The sequence below is a fragment of the Oryza brachyantha genome, chromosome 4 (assembly GCF_000231095.2).
Source record: "Oryza brachyantha chromosome 4, ObraRS2, whole genome shotgun sequence".
Lineage (NCBI taxonomy): Eukaryota > Viridiplantae > Streptophyta > Magnoliopsida > Poales > Poaceae > Oryza > Oryza brachyantha.
The window spans coordinates 14,152,738-14,173,545 of record NC_023166.2 but is presented as its reverse complement, the minus strand read 5'-3'; the positions used below and the strand labels follow the sequence as shown (position 1 = coordinate 14,173,545).

Here is a 20,808-nt window from a genome sequence, read left to right as displayed (position 1 = left end):
ACTCCCATATCTGCTTTGAGGTGATCATAATAAAAAAAAAACTACTTCCAGTTTTTTTCAAAAAAAAAAAAAGAACTTAGCAGATTCGATTCACATCAATGCTTGTGTAATCCTCATAATAACTATAGTTATTATGGGATAGAGCTAATACTATTTTGAGCAATTTTATAGTACTTAAGAAGTTATAGAAAATATCATTTTTTTATGTAAATTTTGGTACCTTAGATACTATACTATAAAATTTTAGTATCTTTCGGTACCTATACTGTAAAATTGCTCACCTATTTTAAGAACTCCTAGTATTTTAGCTATGGAGTTTAATGATTCACTGCTACAGAGATGGGGAAAAGGCGTCTAATGATTGTTGAGTGCATTTGAAACAAAGCAAAGAATTGCAATTGCTGAGCTCAGCTGGTTGCTTCAGATGTTTACCAACAACAGTAGAGGTCCCCTTCAGGCTTTCAAGTCTCACCAGTCAGACGGTCACCAGCGTCCCTGGCTGGTGTTTGGTGTCCCATGATTTTGTTCTTTTCACCATACCGTCGTCCTCTTGTAGTGATGTAGAACCACTTCTTCTGCCTCTTCTCACCAGTCACCACTAGGCCCCTCTAGTCTATAAGGTGAGCTAGCCATGGATCCTCTGCAATAACAGTGCTAGCTCCATGGCGTTCTTCAGCAGCGGATCGCGAGCGCTGGTGGAAATCCTGACGCGATTGCAGAGGTGAGTTGCTGTTGGTTAGTCTTTTCCTTCTCTTTCGTGAAACCAAAACACTTCTTTTCGATAATGGAATTCAATCCAGCCTCTACATTGAGGGGGTGAAAGCAGAAAACTTCTTTGTGCAAAGATTAGCTGACTGGGTTGTGCTGTGGCGCTCCTACATGCATTGATCGAGTCGTCGAGGCAATGTGATCTGAAACTATATTTGTCTTGGTTTTTTTACAGTGCTGAACGGCCAATGCCAGTTGATCATACATTGTTTGAGTTCGGGTCAATCCGGTATCATTTACAGGTAATTTGGCTTCTAACACCTTAGATACATTAGCTTAAATTTTGAAACAAATATGCAAAGCATGAAAAAATGATTTAATGATAATACATCTCTAAGCAAACTGAACATCTCAGCACTCACAATCCTCACGATTGTTCAGGTTTCAATGACAGATTCAGAAAATGTGTACTTGTCGATATCAACACCATCTCTTTCCTACGAGGCTTCACCATCCAGAGGCTTGCCTGAAATCACGTTACAAGAGACAAGGAAATTGTGCCACAAATTTGCAGAGATCATCGAGCCTCCAAAAGAAGGATACGCTCTGACACTGAAACTGAACTTCTCTGGCCTTACTCGACAGAAAGGTATGGGCATCCTCATCACCCTTTTCACTTATTTGGTAACGATTCCATGTAACAACTACTGCTCTTTGCATAGATCGCATCAAGGCTATTAACCAGATATCATTGCTGCAATCCGTCATCCTTAGCTCGCAGCTCAAGGACGTGCTGGGGAGCCTCGGTTCATCCGGCACGATGAAGCTCGTGTATAACCAAAGGGATCATTTTTTCGTCAGCAAAACGGTACAGTCCAGCTATGCAGAATTGCACATTAACAAAGCTTCATATATATTATCTCCGTTTTAGGTTACAAATAAGATGTTAAATTTATATGTGTACCAGTAAATCTATAGACATGTATATATACCATTTTCATTGGTTCATCTTATAACCTGAAACACAGCGAGTAAAACAGAGGATCAGCCTAGTTCCCTAACGATGCTTTTTTTTTTTTGGCCTGCAGCCAGTGAAGATAAACGCCATATTCCCCATGCGTTTCAAGGACGACACGGACCTCGCCATTGCGTCGTCGTTCTTCCAGGTTGGTCCGGGCCGGCGCCTCTCTCTCTTTGCACCTATCTGAACGTCCGGTTATATCTAGCTCCAAAACCTGAAGAGTTAAGAGGGGGGGAAAATGGCAGGAGGTGCAGGAGCTCGGGAGCACGTCGTCGTTCTCCGGGGCGCCGCGGTGCAGCTGGTCGCCGATCCCGCCCCCGGAGCTGCGCGGGGAGTACGTGCACCACCTCACCACCAACGGCGGATTCGTGTCGTTCGGTACGTCGTACGCACTCCTCTTCCGCGTAGGCGGCAGCACGCGCGGTGGCAACGTTGCGCCGTGCCGACGACGCGCGGCGCGGAGGCCGGCCTCCGTTGCGTCGGTGGGTCGGGGCGACGACGCTTCTTGGGGGTTTTGGGTTGCATACACGCGATTTTTTGACGGCTTGACGCTGACGCGCGCCCGGTGGTGGTTTGGTGGAGTTTGCAGACATACTGGCGCGCCACGTCAAGGGGAGGAAGGCGGCCAGGACGGCGTGGATCCTGCTCAACTTCCAGTCCTACGTGAAATACCACATCAAGGTAGCATTGCACCGTTGGTTTCGTGTGTTGGTCGGTGGTTTTTTTATTTTATCATCGTGGTTTTCTGTATTTTTTTATCGAAGCATCTTCAAAAGAATGCTAATATTTTATTTTCTAAAAATTGTATTATGTTTATCTAAAAAATTATAGGGTATAAAAATCATACACTCCTCCAACAAAACTCTAAAAATAAGTAACTTGTATTAGGAACACATATTTTTGCCCTAAATTTAGAATAACAATGAGTTAGCTTTAGTCATGTGTAAATATTAGTAATACATTTGGTAACCTATTGAAGATATATTTTCTAGCTCAATTTCTTAAATTCAATTTTAGAAATCAATTTTAGACGTCGAGGGAGATTGGAGATGCTCTTGCTGACAGCGAGAAGTTCGTGTGCGCAGTGCACCCGGAGCTACATCCAGAGCAGGATGAGAAAGCGCCTGGAAATCATGACAGAGGTGACAAGCGACTACTTCGGACCTATCATACACATTCGGCGTCAAGAGAGTGACGATTTACTTAAACCAGGCGGCTGGTAATGAGAGTGTATTGCTTGCTGTGTTGCAGGTGATCGATGATGCGAAGGTCAGAGGAAACGATGAGAACAGAAAGAAGCTACAAGGTACAACTACTTGGATACTGAAAAATTGCCCTCCTGCATTCATTCTCGAGAAAAAAAAAACTTAGGCATCATACCTCGAACATGTGGGTTAGATCAGAAAATCTCATCATACATAGGCAATTTTATTCCTATGTATCTTGAGATATCATACCGGTAAAATTCTGATATATCTAGGTATTATCTATTATGTAGGTAGAGATATCAAGGTTTTGCAGTAAATTTGATACCTCATAGTATTTTACGAAGAACTTTGAAATTTGCCACCATATAATATTTTTTTTCAAACGTCCACTGATTGAGCAATAGCTAAGCTAACTAGTCGCAGGCAGTCAAATTTTATGCTTTCCATTCAAGCATTCATAGCGGTCAAATCTATTATCTTCTATTATATATATAAATAATAGAAAAAGGAGCCTCCACGTTGCTCCTCACGGGCTAGAAATGCTGAGATTAATTGAAAAAAAATAGAGAGAAAAAAGAAAAAAATAATCAAAGGAAAGGAAAAAAACCAATCGGATAGTAATAAAAAACCAATCGGATAAAATAGAAAAGTTAATTGGATAATAGATTAGTAAATTTGGGAAGAGTCAATCGGACAACAGATATACAAATCTATTCTGTCTCTGTTTATGAGCTGCTACTTTCGAAACCGATTAAACTTATCTGGCCAGCCTCGCTTGGATAACAACGCGGAAACAACTGCTTAGTTCTATAGAAAACGAGACTGCAAGAGATGAGAGGTGGGCAATTTCAAAATAATTGATGATTTAAAACATATGATATTATGAATAAAAAGCAAGACAATTAAAAAACGAGTCCAGATAGAAATACAAATTACAAAATATAAAAATTAATATCAAGATAAGACTCCATATAGAAATACAATGTACGGAAAATCTAAAATTTGGACTGAAAACTCAAATTAATCACAATTTAGAGATATATTTCTAAATGGACTCTTATCTCAATATTAATCAAGAGAAAAATAAAAGTGATGAAATTGTATTTAGAATAAAAAAGTGAGAAAATTAAAACGCAAGTCCATGTAGAAATACATTTTTCATGTTAATTAAAATTTTTCACATGTTAATTGAAGAAAAACAAAATAGCTTTATCTTTATGTCCATAGAAGGGATTTAATCGTCAGACCTATACCAACGTAATAGAAGAGTTCATATGGTCCAAAACATGAGTAACAATAACAAAATAAAATATAAGAAAGCCACTAATAAATATTTATTGATAATGATGCGCATTTGTTTTCTTTAGTGTCATTAGAGACACTAAGAAGATATCACTAATATTCTGGAGATAAAGACGGAAAATGAAGAGAAACAAATATACGAGAGTGGTTAAATATCATTCATTTATTTTAATAGTAAATGATCTATTACTTTTGCTTTATATACATATGAATTACTATGTTAGTCAAAATATCAAACATATAAATTTGATCAAGTTAAGCCAGAGTTTTAAAAATTATATTATTATTTTTACTATTCTACAATAAAATGGGAAAGCATATATGTTATTTTGTGAGAAAATTTTATAATAATACTAGCCGCGTAATCCGCGTGGGTTCAATTTATATTCTCACATATATGCGCAAGTCCGAAATGCTAGTGAGATGATGGTGATACATAATTGCCGCTAGAACCTACAAATAGAATTGCAAGTGCCAAACAAGATACACACACGTCCATCGCTGATCAATTTTACTCCTAAAATGTACTTCCTCCGATTTTTTTAACACCGTTGACTTTTTATTTACGTTTGACCCTTCATATTATTAATTTTTTTTCAAATATACAAAATTATAAATCATACTTAAAGTTACTTTAGTAATAAACTAAATCATAATAAAATAGTCAATAATTATATAAATTTTTTGAATAAGATGAATGATCAAACGTAGATCAAAATATTAATGGCGTCAAACAAAAAATATTCAGAGGGAGTAGCTATTTCCATTCAAAATGTTTCAAAATATAATTTTTTTCACATACCCTTTCATCTCAACTAATCATAACATCTTACATTTAATTTCTCCAGTTACTTATCTTGAACGACCACTATTTTTCTAAGTGTGACCAACTCTGGGAAAATACTCCCTCCGTCCCAGAATAAACTAATCTTTCACTTTTTATTTTAGCTACAATGAAGCTTCGTCTTATTTAAAATTTTTTTACAATTAATATTTTTGTTTTTATTAGATGATAAATCATGAATAATACTTTATGTGTGACTTATTTTTAATTTCTTAAAAAGTTTTCAAATAAGACGGAGTTTGGTTTATTTTGGGACACAGAGAGTACTTAGAAATCCTTATATTCCAGGACATCTACACCGATGTACAGGACAACCGCCTACTTTATTTTTTGTGCGGAACGGCCTATAAATTTTAAGACATTTGAGCATGTGCTGTACACATAGTAACATGAAATCCCGTGAAATGCTGCACGGAATGATTGTAAATAGTCAAATAACAAAACTGTTAAAATACATACCGTTTCCGAATAATAGAAAATAATGAAACAATGATACCATAAACAACACTGGCTAACTGATCTTTTTTTATTTGCTCGCGAAACTTTCGTGTCACAGTGAGTAGTAAGAGGAGCAAGAGAAGAGCAATCAAATTCGCGAGAGCCAAGAAGAAGATCCAGAAGAGTTTCAAAGCCGTCGTCGACAAGATGAAGCGGCTGCGGCTGAGGATCAGAGTGAAGGGCCTGGACCGGTTCAGGAGGCACTGCCAGTGCTTCTCGCTGCCCAAACTGACGATGGCACAGAGGAAAGGGCACAAGTACCAGAAACTGGAGTGAATTCTAATCAAGTTTAACGCCTAATCACTCACCTTTTTGCACAACACAGCCACAACCGTGCTGATTCATACATGATCGGACGAGTGATGGACATCCATTCAGAATTTTAGACAGAGGACATTACTACAGAAAAAAAGGGCTTACTGGACAGCCAATATACGGTTGTTTTAAAAAAAACTCACACATCATAGACGACTATATTAACGAATCGTCTTTGATGAAGCATCTGGCATGTTTTTTTCCTTTCTTTTCCTCTTGAAAAATGAAAGTTGTATGTTATTTTTCACGTGTCAATGGAAGAATCAGTTTGGATAGGATGCAGCACTATGATAGATAGGAGTATATGTATGCAACTGTGGTTGCATCTGCATCGGTCTGTACTCTGCACATCTGTTTCACTGTTTGCAACTATGTCCTGATCTTTTACAGTGCCTAGCGAGCATTTCTATTTTCCTGTTGCCACACACTAAAGTTTTCTTATTGAGGGCCCTGGAAAAAAAAGGTCAAAGTTACCGTTCAAGACATGAAGCGTACGTTTCATTAGGCTTCTGGAGTGAAAATAGGCCAGCTCAAATGACTTTACACCGTTTTCTAAATATTTTACCAAAGACACATGTATAACTCTAGGCAGTTGCGACTCATAGCTGAAAGAATACACCCTGTTGCTTCCTAAGCATTGTGCAAATTTTATCTATCCACTGGTTTTTTACATAGGAAAAAAAAACAATCCATTGGACATCAATAACTATGTAGGAAGGTCCTCATGAGAATTGATAAGTAATTACCAATGGCAGTTTCTTATTTTTAATTTCTTATCATTTCAGGCATATGTATCACTTACCACAACCGCAGGATGCAAAGCTGCTTCACGTTGACCTAACCATCTTCTTGTATGCGATTGATTGTCCTGAGATCTAAGCCTTCATTCACACAGTCCTCTACTATATGGACTGTAAATTTCTGAACTGTTGACTTGGCGGCCTGGGTTTGGATTGCAAGAATTGCAGATCATATTGCACCCTTGTGTTTTAAAATTTTCCAGACGCCTCTTTTACTATTTCCCTTTCAACAAGAGGTATTATCAAGAAGTAGCATGCATGGAGATGCGATAGGCAAAGGAAGCATTCGCCTAACAGAATTGAAACACTAGCAAGGAGAGCTAGCAGGCATGTTTTGTGTGATGAGATCACCCTGCAAGCATGAACTGCACACACTGTATGGGCATGAAAAGGACTAATCATGTTTTGCAACATTGAAAAATAAGAAATGTTGGAATAGAAAAAAGAGTAACACCCCAGTTGAATTCTTGTAGGAATCAAGCAAATTTCCTGAACTCCTAAAATGAGAAGGGGGTATAGGGTAATATATATGAATGATTTGTATACTGAAGGGTAAAATTTATTTTTAGATGGGTTAGAGAGCAAGGTCGGTTGTCTCAACTGTTGTTATCTTGGCCTAACAAGCCAAGATAATACATAAACAGGAATGCAAAAGGTGTGCACATAACAAACAAATAGAAGATTAGTACTCCCTCTATTCCATATTATAAGATATTTTGACGCTAACTAGATTCATCTATGCATCAATGAACATTTTTTATATGTGTCTAAGTTCATTGGCATCCATATAAATCCAGCAAGGACCAAAACATATTAATACTTCACAAATGCTTTCAATATTGTTTTCGAACACTCAACAATTTCCAAGGGCACTCGCATTATTAACACCAACACCGCTGGGGGGTATCTTAATATTCTTCAGTATATAAGTATCTCCTTCTGGAGATGCCTGACAAAAGGTTTTAGGGGTACTTCTCAAATCCCCTTACCTATATCTAGGGGTGGGAGTAGGTCAAGGTCTGTGGGTTCTTTCACAACCCTGTTTAATTTTTAAAAAAATTTTAACTCATAGCTCAAAACTCTATACAGTTTTATTTTCAACCCGTTTTAAACCCGACCCTTAAATTTTGTAGGCAAAATGATTAGGCCCATTACCATCCCTACCTACATCAGGTGTTTTCTGCAATGTTAACAGTCCATGCAAATAAAATGCCACCAATGCCTGGAGCGTCTAGCAATTAGCACAACCAGGTGAGGAAGCTGATTGCTTACCTTTGGGAGAGAAAAAAGACGCTGCCCATCACCATGGAGACACAGCCAGGCCCTTTGACTGAATGGCCATGGCAGTGGATGGGGAACTTCAAGGTATGTGAAGAATTTGCCAGCATGTCCTTCCATACAGATACAGGATATCTTGTTTGCTCTTCATGTACTATTGTTTTTTCCTTAAGCGGTTAAGTTAATGCATGAGAATAACAATGGCTAGTAGAAGGAAATCAAGAGCATTAATCAATACTAGTTGAATATTATTGGTGAAGTACTAATCATTACCAGAATGATGGCTTGAACATGAATTTGAGCCACATGGGGTTCTAAAACAATAGGTCTCCATGCATTGACAATTGGGGATTGCAACAGGTTTGATTTCCATAGAGTCAACAATTGGATCATGTTCAAGCATATCATGACAAGTTATTGGGACCGCCCGATTATCTTTCAAATGGTAGTTACCCCACTTAGCCGTGATATAATTTCTTGTTCGTCGAGCATTTTATATTCCATTTCCACACCCAGAACAAAATGCTTCAAGAAAACAATGGAAGTAAACCATAGTTCCAATCATTCGATAAAAAAACATGTCAGGTTTATTTGCTTCCATGATCTGATCGATACTAACACCACCATCATCCAATGAGTGCCCAATCTCCTCTGTTGAGGTCTCAGGTTCTTTGGCCAAAAAAACTGCACAATTGCCAAATGATAAAAGATACCAGCCAATTCTGAATATGAAAGTAGTAGTGCATTTCATGTAATTCTTTCATGATGCGACTGAACTGATATTGTAAACTGCAAGTCCACAGCGATAATTTGATGAATATCATCTGATAAACCTTTCATAATTCCCACCACCCATTACCTGACAGAATGCTCTCTATCCTTGCACAGTACCTGGTCCTGGCTCCTGCGGCCATGCACACTGCATACAGGGTGGCAACCAAGGGGTGGGGAGACGTTGACCCAGCATACGCCGCTCTTCTGCCGGCTCTGCTGATGAGGATGATACACAACCAGATCTGGATCAGTTTGTCACGGTACCAGACTGCTCGCAGGAAGCACCTCATTGTTGACCGCAGTCTTGACTTTGAGCAGGTGGACCGGGAACGGTCATGGTAAGTCAGATTGACAATTATTGTACTTGCCATGAGCACAGGCAGATATGTGATGCCCAAGTAATCTTTGCATTGCTGGGAAAGATCTCCAACACAGGCACATCCACTCTTGTGAATTGAAATGTTGATTGATGCGTGCTATTATGTGCAGGGACGATCAGATCATCTTGAACGGGCTTCTGTTCTACCTGGCCTACGCAACCATCCCGAACATAAGCCTCATGCCAATGTGGAGAACTGATGGAGCCATCATCACTTTCTTGCTTCACATGGGGCCTGTGGAGTTCCTCTACTACTGGCTTCACAGGGCACTGCACCACCATTTTCTCTACTCACGCTACCACTCGCACCACCATGCATCCATTGTCACCGAGCCCATAACCTGTAAGTAACAGCATCAACAACAAGAATCAACAGAATGATGTATCCGACTTATCCTCCCAGTCTACAACTTGCTGCACTCATACACAAACAAGGATCCCTCAAGAATACATTTATTATTCAAGAGCTTTACATAAGAATAAAAGCAATTTTACCATCCTTGAGAAGGTACTAAGATGTATTACTGTTCTCTATATAAAATTTGATACCTCTTGGTACTTTAGATACCAGAAGGTATCAAATTTTACATAGAAAACAGTGGTACCTCATGGTATCTACTCAAGGATGGAAAAAATGCTCTAAGAATAAAGAGTGGCAACATGAAACGACGAACATGGAACTGATCTTCTTATTTATTAATTGTTTCAGAAAAGCGCAGTAAGTTTTTAGAACATTTTCTAGGTCTATAATGCTAATGCCTTTGCCTCGCACCACTAGTTTGCAGAAGTAGCAATTGTTTATACAATTGGATATTATGAAAACTTCCAGGAACAACATGTAAGTGACATTGTGCCAGTCTGAGAGCAGCACCACATGCATAAAAGGCTCCACAATATTAGGAAAACTGCCAGGTACACTAGATAAGTGGCATTGTGCCAATTTGAGAGCATCACCTTATGCATCAAAGGCTCCAAAGATGGACAAAAGAAGACACAGTGCACCTTAAAGTTTATATATCATAAACCAAAGCATGAGTCCATGTAATACTCTACAGTGCATGTGGTTTTGGTCAACTTAAGTGAATGTGCAATTACACATGGTGGTCAGATGTTAATAAAAACAAAGCACTTCTCATGTGATATTCCATCTATTGAAGTAGCACCACATGCCATCACGATGCTAAGAGCACACAAACCTTTTGTCGTAGAAAAATGAAATGCATCACTCAACTTTAACAACCATATACCAATCCTAAACCAGCAATTCACACTAATTGCTTTCAGTAATTAATATTACATCCGTTTTATATTGTAAGACTTTCTAGTTTTGCCTAAATTTATCAATTGATGAATGTATATAATTTTTATATATGTCTAGATTCATTAGCATCCATATGAATCTAGATAAGGCTAGAAAGTCTTACATTGTAACACGGAGGGAGTAGTAAGTTAAGGTGCTTGTACTTTTACACACATGTAAGACCATTCTTATTTTGTTTTCTGCCATTGCTCCTACAAATTGTGCTATGAGTACATATCATATTTGAGCAATTTTATCATTCTTGAGAAAGTACCTCTAGGTACCAAAATTTACATTAAAAAATTTGGTATCTAGGTATAAAGTAACCGGAGATATCAAATTTACATTAGAAAATATAGTATCTCCTGGCATCATATTTATGTTTCTTCACTGACAATTTTCCCTTTTACCAACAGTGGCTCAAAGAGTGTAAAACATATACTACACCTGTCCTAAAATAACTTCATCTTTTTTCATTGAAAGCAAATTAAGATGGAGATAAAAAGACAAAAAGTGTGCCTTAGGCCAATCTTAATGCATAGTTTTATGGTATAGTTACCAAGACTATAAACTAGGTAACCGGGCCAGATGAGTTTTATAGGGATGAAACTCCTCTCTCATCTCATGCATAGTTTAATGACCAGCCAAGTCAGCAATTTTGCTGATGTGGTATCCTATTTAATGTGCATTACACCCCATGAAACATGCAATAAGACTGACCTTATTAATAGGAAACTAACATTGATTAGTATTGGTGGGTAAATAGTTAATGGCAGGGAAGGATATTAAAGAAATAAAACTCATCGATTTGTGGACCAGAGGTAGGTAAAGGGAAAGAAGCGAACCTATTTTAGGACAAAGACAAATGGTCAAGGCTAGGAATTAACTTATTATGGAATCGAGGTAGTAAAGAATAAAATTATTGTTTATGCTATCTCATTTACTAAGGGTACTGCAAGATATCAAAGTACCATTGGCATTTTTTTTTTAATCTATACTACATGGCATCAGTTGAATTCCTGAGAATAATTTGTTGCTGTCAGCATGAAAAATTCAAATCTTAGATGAATCTAAGAGAAAGTATGAACTGTATGTATAGTCTCTCAAAACTCTATATACAATTCTCAACTAAGGTGTTATGCTATTGGTCCTTAGACCAGTCCGTCTACTTCAAATTTTCCTTCTTCACAATATGATTGGCAACTAGTATTACCGTGTTGCAGATAGCATGATGTGCAGTATTTATGCAGTAGTTCCACAGCTTCCTCTGATTCTAATGCAATTTCACCGTATGATTGGCAGCTGTCATCCATCCATTTGCTGAACATTTAGCCTATTACCTGCTATTTTCGATCTCCATATTAACGCCAATTTTTATGGGCTGTGGTTCTGTCCTGGCTGCTATCTTGTACATCAGTTACATCGATTTCATGAATAACATGGGCCACTGCAATTTTGAGCTGATGCCAAAGTGGATGTTCCAAAATTTTCCTCCTCTCAAGTATCTCATATATACTCCATCGTAAGTATATCATTTTATCATCAATTTCACAACCTGAGCAACCTATTACCTTCTTAGTCAAAGCTGACCAGTGGATTCTGGATAGAAATACACAAAAAAAAAAATCTACTCATTTTTGTTTCATTCCATAGGTTTCACTCTCTCCATCATACCCAGTTCCGTACAAACTACTCGCTGTTCATGCCATTCTACGACTACATTTACAACACTATGGACAGTTCAAGTGATGATCTGTATGAGAGATCATCGAAAGGAACAGAAGAAACACCAGATATTGTCCACCTGACACATATGACTACCTTGGAATCAACGTATCATCTAAGGATAGGGATTGCTTCCATATCCTCTAAACCATGCAATGACTCAGATTGGTATATGTGGATGATATGGCCTGCAGCGTGGTTGTCAATGGTACTGGCAAGGATTTATGGATCTTCAGCATTTGTTGTCGAGAGACTCAAACTGAAGAAGATCAACATACAAATATGGGCATTACCAAGATACAACTACCAAGTAATGGACTCTCCCGTAGTAATATTGTTATGCGTTAACAGTTTACAAACTGCTAAAAATTTCTTTCCATGCAGTATGGCTTGCCTTGGGAGAGAAAATCCATCAACAATTTGATTGAGAAGGCAATAGTAGATGCTGATGAAAGAGGAATCAAAGTGCTCAGTCTAGGACTTCTAAATCAGGCATGATGATCATAATTGTATTACATAATTTTCTTTATACTAGCTAAATACCCGTGCTTTGCTATGAAGAAATATGAATTATATGCATACTAGTATTGTTTGGAACTTGTTTGTTAGAGATGAAAAATAGAACCAGTATATAGAACTATTTTGAAACGGTATAGTTGGTGGATGGCACATTCACTGCCACCACCATTACCTTCTTTTAGAATAATATAGATGTTATCTTCTGCTATAAAATATATTCAATCACATCAGAAAAATACATGCGAGGACAACATTTTGGCTACTTCTAACAACTTTGTAGAATCAGTCAAAATTTGACCAAAATCATCATGAAATTTTATTAGTTCACTGGCATACAAATTTTCTAGAAAAAAGACATTGAATTGTTTCACCCAGACTTCCAAAGTGTACATTTAATCAGATGGCCATGACTTTAACCTCCTTTCATTGTTGCAGGATAAACAACTCAATGGAAGTGGCAATTTATTTACCAAAAAGTATCCAAGACTAAGGGTACGACTTGTTGATGGAAGTAGCTTAGCAACTGCAGTGGTTCTCAATAGCATACCTTTGGGCACAAAGCAAGTTTTTCTCTGTGGAAGTAATTCTAAGGTGGCCTGTGCAACAGCTATAGCTTTATGTAAGCGGGGTGTCCAGGTACATCTACCAGCTAGCCTGCCACTTTGTTATGTTTGATAAATTTTGTCTCATTTAGAAGACCATTTGTTGACATTACATTATCTTAGTATAGTAAAATTTGGGTCATAAATCTTGCTATAATCCAGAGTATTCTACATAATTTTATGCAGGTAATTTTGAATCAGGAGAAGGAATATGGCATGCTCAAGTTGCGAGTTCCAGAGAGTAGAGCTATCTATCTGAAATTCTCTAATTATGAAACACACCAGGTAAAAGTTATCTGAGAAAAAGATGAAGGGAGTTTTCCTTTAAGAAGCATTACTGGGTTTCTGGGTAAATAAATAGTAGCAGTGTACAAATAGACACTAGTCGAGCATGGTAGGTTGTTAAAAACTTCAACCAGAAAACCTGTTAAAAGAATACAAACAAGTTAAGTTGTTAATGCATCATGCGAGTTCCTATACGCGAGTCAGTAAATTATATAACCACTATTGCGGGGCTGTCATCAAATGTGGAGTAAATTAGTAGGTGCCATTTATACTTTACTAGCATGAAACATATAACTTAGAAAGAAACACTCATGCAAACTGCTAACATTCAAGGTTATACTCCCATCACAACAGACCTGGATAGGAGATAGCATAGGCGATGCACAAGGGAGGGCACCAAAGGGAACTATATTTATTCCCACATCACAGTTCCCCCTTAAGAAGGCACGCAAGGACTGCACTTACTTGAGTAACCCAGCAATGAAGATCCCAAAGACGATGCATAATGTCCACACCTGTGAGGTAACAAATATATTTCTATTACCTTCTAAGTACATTTTTGAGCTAAACACAATGGGCCCTTACGTTATATGCCAGCTGTGTCTCCATGCCTGAATCTACCAACATTGACATGTGTATACTACTGGCTTTACAAACAGAATTGGCTGCCAAGAAGGGTGATGAGTGCATGGCGCATTGCTGGAATATTGCATGCTCTAGAAGGTTGGGAAATGCATGAATGTGGAGATGATATGATGGACATTGAGAAGGTCTGGTTGGCAGCCATTAAGCATGGATTCATACCATCGTCTCTCTGAATCCTGACATAGGCCTTTAAATGCTGCCACAATAATGCAATGTTGAGTACCAGTGTCAAGGAATGCCAGATATTCGTACTGGCTGTCTGGTCTCATCGAGTAGAGTTTGCGTTGTTTAGCCCTAAAATAAAAGGAAGAAAAATAGACAAGAAATCATATGCTCAATACCAATGGCCAAATTACTCAGTTGTCTACATGCAGATGAGCACTATAAATACTATCAAATCGTGTACCATTGATATTCATATGCAAAAGTTCAAACTATGTTGATGGCCATGCATTGAGGTCAGAATTCATGCTTTAGAGTGCATATAGCCCAGAGGAAAGCTAAAGAATTCCGCTGGCCCTTAGCTTTCCTTCAATGGTTCAGATTTTGTGGTTTTAAACCTGTTTAATAAGAGCTACTCCCTCCGTCTCAGATATAGGGGTGATTGTTTGGCTTATAGCATATTTGCAAACAAAAAATAATTTATAAATAAAAATTTTATATACGTATTATTAGCGATCTAAAAGCTAAGGCTAGAAAATAAACTTCGGTAAAAAAAAAACCCAAAATCAACTCTAAATTTAAGGTTGAAATCAAGTTTTGGCTTATAAGCATAAGCGAAAAGATAGAGGATAGCTACCTCTAGGATTCAAATTTATCTCAAACACAACTACTTCTCCACCTATCTCCTCATCTCAACATACACGACCCTCACGACCACTCTCATCTAATTTCTTCACCTATTTTCTTATCTTGACCAACCACAGCCATCTCTCACCTCAATCTTAATCCATAAAAAGGGCATAATTACGTAGTAGTTCTATTTTGAGATACAGAAAGCATATTAGTCTGCTCAATGGATCATAACATGATGGCCGAAAACTTCGCATGTTACTCCCTGCCCAATTCACCCACCAACAACAAGATATAGTGCCTACACTAGTGCACGGTATGTATAGGAATTCCCAATGCGCGGCCCGACGAGACACTCAATCACCGGTGGTCGGGTAGTGTTACCACAGTGGCTCGGCGGCTTAAACAGACTATACCTCGAGATTGCAAATGAGACGAATGGGGAGATGAACAGAGGCTAACGAGATGAGGGAGAGCGAGGATGATGCTGAACCTGCGCCGGGCTGCTCCGACCTCCGGAGGGGGTCGGCGATGAGGAGGAAAAGGTATGCGGCTACGGGCGACCAACGGAGCCGACGATGCTGCCGCGGGCCTGGAGCTCCGGACCTCTCGCCGCCAGCGGTGTAGCCGCATTGGACCGGGGACCTGGCGTCGCGGGCGGCACGGCCGCGGTACGCCGGAGGCGTCCGAGGAGTCGACGGCATCGGCCGGCCGCCCGCGGGGCTGGCGATGTGGGTAATGGCCTAATGGGTTGTGGCCTCGAGGGGGACAGGAATACAGAAATACTGGAGTAATACCGGTCCAGTTACAGGCCCACGTACGTTTGGATGATGAGTAATTTTAGTGGTACAAAACTTATTACCTATTAGTACCTTCTCAACTACTATAAAATTACTTTTGGTTGATAGTCAAGGTGTATGAAATATGTGGTCCATGTTTATATTTTTTCAGTCTAGCATATATTATCGATGTGTTGTAAAGTGATTTTATTAAAAAGTATCATTAGTATATTATTAAAGTATAACTAATAAAAGTGCTTAATATATATGTCTTAGCTATTTTTTCTTTTAAAAATATAAGGGAGTTGGTGGTAGGGTGGGTGGCCCCACCAGCACTACTTCTCTTTATAGCAGTATAGATAAATGAGATGATCTAATATTTTATTTAGTTAGATAATGATGGATGTGATGCGCATATTTAATTACTAATAAATAATAATATTAATTAATCAACGTAGATCTTATCCTAATTAGTATAAATTAACTATAAAATATATTTATCATCACTAATTAACACTAATTTAAACTTGGTAATTACTAATTAATGATAAAACATGCTAATTATCATTGTTAGTGAAGATGGATGAGTTCGTCCAACCAATTTAACCTAATACACACATCCTGGGTCGTTCTCCACCCACAAATCAAACGGATCAGAAAACCTAATGCTCATCTTCTATCTAGGGATGTCCAAGCCAGTTCGTTTCATTTTGGCCCATTTGCATTTAGGTCGTATTTAAACTTTTTTTCACTTATGAGTTCTACGTTAACTTGAGCTGAGTATTGTACTCTTGTTTGGATGGTGGAAAATTTATCTTGATATTTCATGTGCGAAGGGTATTCTTTTGAAATGATGAGAACTAAATTGTTCCAAATAAAATCAGTGTGCTCTGGGACCTAATTGTCATATAACTTGTAGTCACCAGTGTCCTGCATTACTGACTAATCCGTCATTAACACATATTGTTACTGTAGCTCTTATGACTAATTATGTACTAGTTAGGCTTAAAAGATCCGTCTCACGATTTTCCCCGTAACAGTGTAATTAGTTTTAATATTCATATATATTTAATACTTTATTTAAATGTCCAAAGTGCATCATCGGTCTCTAAACTTGTGTGCATGTGTCATCTAGGTTTCTGAACTCTCAAAATGCATTTTTAGGTCCCTAAACTTCCGAATATATCATATAGGTCCAATCGGGCTTCGACCCGCTCTATCCGCTGACGTGGCATGCCACGGTGGCGCTTACGTGTTGTTGGGGCCATGTTGGTCCCACATGTAGTATCTCTCTCCTCCTTATTCTTTTCTCTCCCTTCTCATAGGCACCACCGTGGCATGCCACGTCAGCGGATGGAGCGGGTCTGAGCTCGTTTGGACCTATATGATACCCCCGGACAAGTTCGGGGACCCAACAATGTATTTTGAGAGTTTATGGACATAGATGACACATGCACATAAGTTTTAGAGACCGCTAGTGCACCTCACTTTTTTTTTAAAAAAAAGTTAGAACTAAACAGAGTGTTCATACATTTGAATAACTTTGAAACGATTATATTCTCGTAGCAAACAGTAGATACTACCTCCGTCCATTTCATAATGTAAGATTTTCTACCATATCCTAAATTTATACAGATATCAATTAATCTAAACATATATATAAATAATATATATTGATTAATAAATAAATCTAAATAAAACTAAAACTGCTTAAATTATGAAACGGAGAGAGTAGCAATCAGTGAGCCCACCCTACCCCGCGCCGCACACTGGTCGTCGTACTCGTAGCAACGGTCAGATCCCTCACCAAACCCGCACAATCCGCCACAAACAAAACCACAAATCGACGATAAAATATTTTCTCGAAATCCCCCGAAAATTTCAAAATCGAGCCACTCCATCGCATCCTCCCGCCGGGCTGCTCCTTTCCCCCGCATCGCCGCCTCCATGGGCTGCTTCCTCGCCTGCTTCGGCGACCGCCGCCGCCGGCGGAAGCCGCGGGGCCAGTCTCCGGCCAGGTCCCCGCCGCCGCGTCCAGACCATGTGAGATCCTGGGTTGGGGTGTTCTCCCTTTGTGCTTGGGCGTTCTCGTGGGTGGTAAGCGGTGACCATGTGTTCGTTCCTGATGGGTTTTTGGATTTGCCCCTGCAGGTTGCTCTACCCGGCAAGGCGTCGACGGCGGTGGATGTGGGGGTGAAGGAGGAGGCGCCACCGCCGCCGCTGTTGCACGAGGCGAAGGCTTTGTTGCCGGCGTCACCGCCGCCCCTGCCGGCGGTGGTTGCGGAGGAGGTGGTCACCGGCGCAAGCCCCGTAAAGGAGCCAAGGTGCGTGTAGCCTCCACCGCGTCCTCTCTGTGTGCCTGTGCATATTTGTTAGTGTGCTCGAATGCTTGTGCGAATGCAAAAGGATGGCTGTTATGGAGAGAATTGCAGCTCGGGTGTTTGCTGAAAGGCCTCATAGATGCAATCTTTTAGGCCAGTTTGATTTTGATTATTATAAGCGGATTGTTGCTACGTATTATCTACTCACTCTGTTTCATATTTTAAGATTTTCTAGCATTATCTAGATTAATCAATCGATCTATATATATAATTTGTAGACGATTTATTAGCATTCATATGAATTTAGTTAAAACTAGATTGTCTTACCCTGCGTAAACAAGGGACTTCTTGAATATGGTTGAACTATATATTTTGATAAATAAACTCAACAAATAACTTAAAATAAGTGGCTTAAGTAATGTTTTTTTTTGAGAAATGTATTTTCCAAATCACGGAGCAAACAATCCGACGAATAATCTGAAAAAAAAAACGCCTGACCAGCTGTCCTAATTATCCCCAGCCATTCCTGCTTACAGATGCTAATAGCCTAATAATTCCTAAATTTCATATGCGTATGCTTCCATATTTCTTTGGCTGAAACTTGCATTTGCTGTTGTCTTTCTTACCGTAATTCTGTTTGCAGGGAGCAGGAGGCGTCACCTGCAAATTCTTCGCTGCTGGAAAAGCAAGTAACACCGCCACTCTCCCCGGTGATGCGCTCACGTATGGTGAAAACAGTTGTACCCACTGCTGATCCAGAACTTAGGTAGATGAAAGAAGTGATTACCGCATGAATTATGATTCGGTCTGTGTGCTTGTTAACATGCCATCTTTCGTGATGCATAGGGAGGTGGGTGGACAAAAGAGCCGCAGCAGTGGCAAGAAGAAAGTAACTTTCGACATGAATGTTAAGGCATATGAAAATACTATACCGGCTGACCAAGAGGAGGAACCACCAGTGCCTGCTAGTATGGTAGAAAATGAAGATAGAAAACATGTGCAAAGGGATGTGCAACTCCCGGAGAATCACCGTTACCGGAATTGCTCAGACAGCGACGAAGAAGAAGTTGAGGATGGTGAGGATGACAACTATGGTGATGATACTGATGAAGAAGAGGAGGATTTTGTGGACTGCAAGATTGATTTAGTAGATGAAGACGAACTGTACACTGAAGATAGCAAACAGGAGTCTCATGAGTCTCTTTTCTCACTGCAAATGTATAAGGATCAGCAGAATGACAATGAAATCAGCAGCCCTGCACCGAAGAGCAGTGGTACCTCTGTAGAGGAACAAAGCCCTGTAATTCAGAGAAACAATCTTCGCGACAGAAGCCAGTATGTCCGTCCTGTGCTGAATCCAGTTCAGAATATGTCACAGTGGAAGGAAGTTAAAGCCCAAGCAGCACCAGCTAAAAAATTGGACAAGGAGAACGTAAATTCAGTACCAAACATAAGCGCAACACCTGAAACTTCTAGCAAGAGGGAAGTTTCTGTGGATGCAAGCCTCTCTACTTGGTTGGTTTCCTCAGATAACTCAACGGTAGACAAGGCACAAAGTAGATCTCCCCGTTCCATTTCTACTGTAAACCGAGATGAAAGGCCTGTGCTGGGTGCTTTGACAGTTGACGACCTTAAGCAATCGTCAGCTACATCATCTCCACGAAGGTCTCCCAGCCATAACCGTGAAGAGGCACCAATCTTTGGTACAGTGGGAAGTTACTGGAGTAGCACCAAGCAAGACAATGCGCACTGCTCTTCTAAATCAGATTCAGGAACCAATGGTATCCCCAATACGACAAGCAAATACAGAGAGGTGCATTCAACACTCAAGTCATATATTTCTTCAGATTTTTAAATCATGTACTCATCCTTCAGTGGGTTGCTGCAGGACAAAAGGGTAAACTGGCACTCAACTCCCTTCAATGTCAGGCTGGATAGAGCACTGAAGAAATCCTCTGCATGAGCTTGTTTCTATTCGTTTAAGCATTTCAAAATTTTCATGTGTGCCACGTCCTTGTCTGTTGTCTACCTTGTAAGAATGTGTGTAAGATTTGGAGTGTGAAGCCAATTTCATTTTTATGTACATGAAGATGCATAAGTTTTAGATTTTGGGCCTGCTCGCGTGTTTGCAAATAATCGTGAAAAGACCACGCTGGTTATTGCCCATCTTTTCATGTGTTCTGTGTTCATACATTTATGCATAGTCCAATGCAATCCTGGATCTGAGGTTACACCGACTGTTCTTTTGAATCGCAGGGTCACCATAGGGGTTTTTCAAGGAAAAAACAAAACATATTTGCAAACGAAAAATAATTTATGAATAAAAATTTTATATACATGTTCTTAGCGATATAAAACTAAAAACTGAAAAATAAACTATGATCAAATAGCTCTAAATTTAAGGTTAAAAATTTAAATTTTTGTTTATAAGCATAAGTAGACCGAAAATATGAGACCGTTGGTTTCATATGCTCGTAGTCACACTTACCTTTCAAATTGGTTTATCACTTCTACATGCATATGTGATTTGTCTGTCTCCTGTTCACAATATGATGAGTGGGAACTTTAGTGATAACTTGATAAATATAGAGTTAGATTTTAAACTTTATAGTGTTCTCAATTGAATTTGAGAGTTGAGATATTCACTCACTAGTCCCTGATGTCGGTTTGACGGTCTGGCGGCTGCTGGCTTCAGGCGATAGGCGAACATCAG

At 39.2% G+C, this 20,808-nt stretch overlaps 3 protein-coding genes across 7 annotated transcripts; all 3 read left to right on the top strand.

Moving 5' to 3' along the window:
- Positions 1-572: 572 nt before the first annotated feature.
- Positions 573-6,771, top strand: LOC102704235 (actin-related protein 2/3 complex subunit 2B-like). 4 transcript variants are annotated; one of them, XM_015836587.2, is made up of 10 exons: positions 573-721; positions 944-1,010; positions 1,150-1,357; positions 1,431-1,576; positions 1,797-1,874; positions 1,975-2,107; positions 2,319-2,410; positions 2,815-2,871; positions 2,981-3,035; positions 6,682-6,771. In XM_015836587.2, the coding sequence occupies exons 1-10, from the start codon at positions 663-665 to the stop codon at positions 6,735-6,737; spliced, it is 951 nt and encodes a 316-aa protein (XP_015692073.1). In that variant the 5' UTR covers positions 573-662; the 3' UTR covers positions 6,738-6,771. The 4 variants fall into 4 exon arrangements, with proteins under 4 accessions (XP_015692073.1, XP_015692075.1, XP_015692074.1 ...); XM_015836589.2 differs by having other exon boundaries at positions 2,760-2,871; positions 6,682-6,724; XM_015836588.2 differs by lacking the exon at positions 6,682-6,771 and adding an exon at positions 5,640-5,683 and having other exon boundaries at positions 2,760-2,871.
- Positions 6,772-7,940: 1,169 nt separating this feature from the next.
- LOC102703957 (very-long-chain aldehyde decarbonylase GL1-7) lies at positions 7,941-14,670 on the top strand. 2 transcript variants are annotated; one of them, XM_015836586.2, is made up of 10 exons: positions 7,941-8,061; positions 8,863-9,086; positions 9,238-9,470; positions 11,730-11,949; positions 12,081-12,462; positions 12,537-12,644; positions 13,107-13,307; positions 13,460-13,558; positions 13,892-14,080; positions 14,218-14,670. In XM_015836586.2, the coding sequence occupies exons 1-10, from the start codon at positions 8,002-8,004 to the stop codon at positions 14,374-14,376; spliced, it is 1,875 nt and encodes a 624-aa protein (XP_015692072.1). In that variant the 5' UTR covers positions 7,941-8,001; the 3' UTR covers positions 14,377-14,670. The 2 variants fall into 2 exon arrangements, with proteins under 2 accessions (XP_015692072.1, XP_006652506.2); XM_006652443.3 differs by having other exon boundaries at positions 7,942-8,061; positions 13,913-14,080.
- A 2,992-nt stretch (positions 14,671-17,662) lies between these two features.
- LOC102707397 (proline-, glutamic acid- and leucine-rich protein 1-like) lies at positions 17,663-20,321 on the top strand. The gene is made up of 5 exons (XM_006653531.3): positions 17,663-17,817; positions 17,926-18,098; positions 18,739-18,861; positions 18,942-19,908; positions 19,984-20,321. Exons 1-5 carry the CDS (start codon positions 17,722-17,724, stop codon positions 20,056-20,058), a joined length of 1,434 nt encoding a protein of 477 aa, XP_006653594.2. The 5' UTR covers positions 17,663-17,721; the 3' UTR covers positions 20,059-20,321.
- Positions 20,322-20,808: the final 487 nt, after the last annotated feature.

What these genes read in the sequence shown, in the direction of transcription:
- LOC102704235 (XM_006652444.3), top strand. Translation starts at nt 663, where the DNA reads ATGGCGTTCTTCAGCAGCGGATCGCGAGCGCTGGTGGAAATCCTGACG. An exon ending in ATCCTGACGCGATTGCAGAG is followed by an intron (nt 722 to 943) that starts GTGAGTTGCTGT and finishes GTTTTTTTACAG; the next exon opens with TGCTGAACGGCCAATGCCAG. An exon ending in CGGCGGATTCGTGTCGTTCG is followed by an intron (nt 2,108 to 2,318) that starts GTACGTCGTACG and finishes TGGAGTTTGCAG; the next exon opens with ACATACTGGCGCGCCACGTC.
- LOC102703957 (XM_015836586.2), top strand. Translation starts at nt 8,002, where the DNA reads ATGGAGACACAGCCAGGCCCTTTGACTGAATGGCCATGGCAGTGGATG. An exon ending in TATCTCATATATACTCCATC is followed by an intron (nt 11,950 to 12,080) that starts GTAAGTATATCA and finishes TTCATTCCATAG; the next exon opens with GTTTCACTCTCTCCATCATA. An exon ending in GTCTAGGACTTCTAAATCAG is followed by an intron (nt 12,645 to 13,106) that starts GCATGATGATCA and finishes TCATTGTTGCAG; the next exon opens with GATAAACAACTCAATGGAAG.
- LOC102707397 (XM_006653531.3), top strand. Translation starts at nt 17,722, where the DNA reads ATGGGCTGCTTCCTCGCCTGCTTCGGCGACCGCCGCCGCCGGCGGAAG. An exon ending in CGCCGCCGCGTCCAGACCAT is followed by an intron (nt 17,818 to 17,925) that starts GTGAGATCCTGG and finishes TTGCCCCTGCAG; the next exon opens with GTTGCTCTACCCGGCAAGGC. An exon ending in AGCCCCGTAAAGGAGCCAAG is followed by an intron (nt 18,099 to 18,738) that starts GTGCGTGTAGCC and finishes TTCTGTTTGCAG; the next exon opens with GGAGCAGGAGGCGTCACCTG.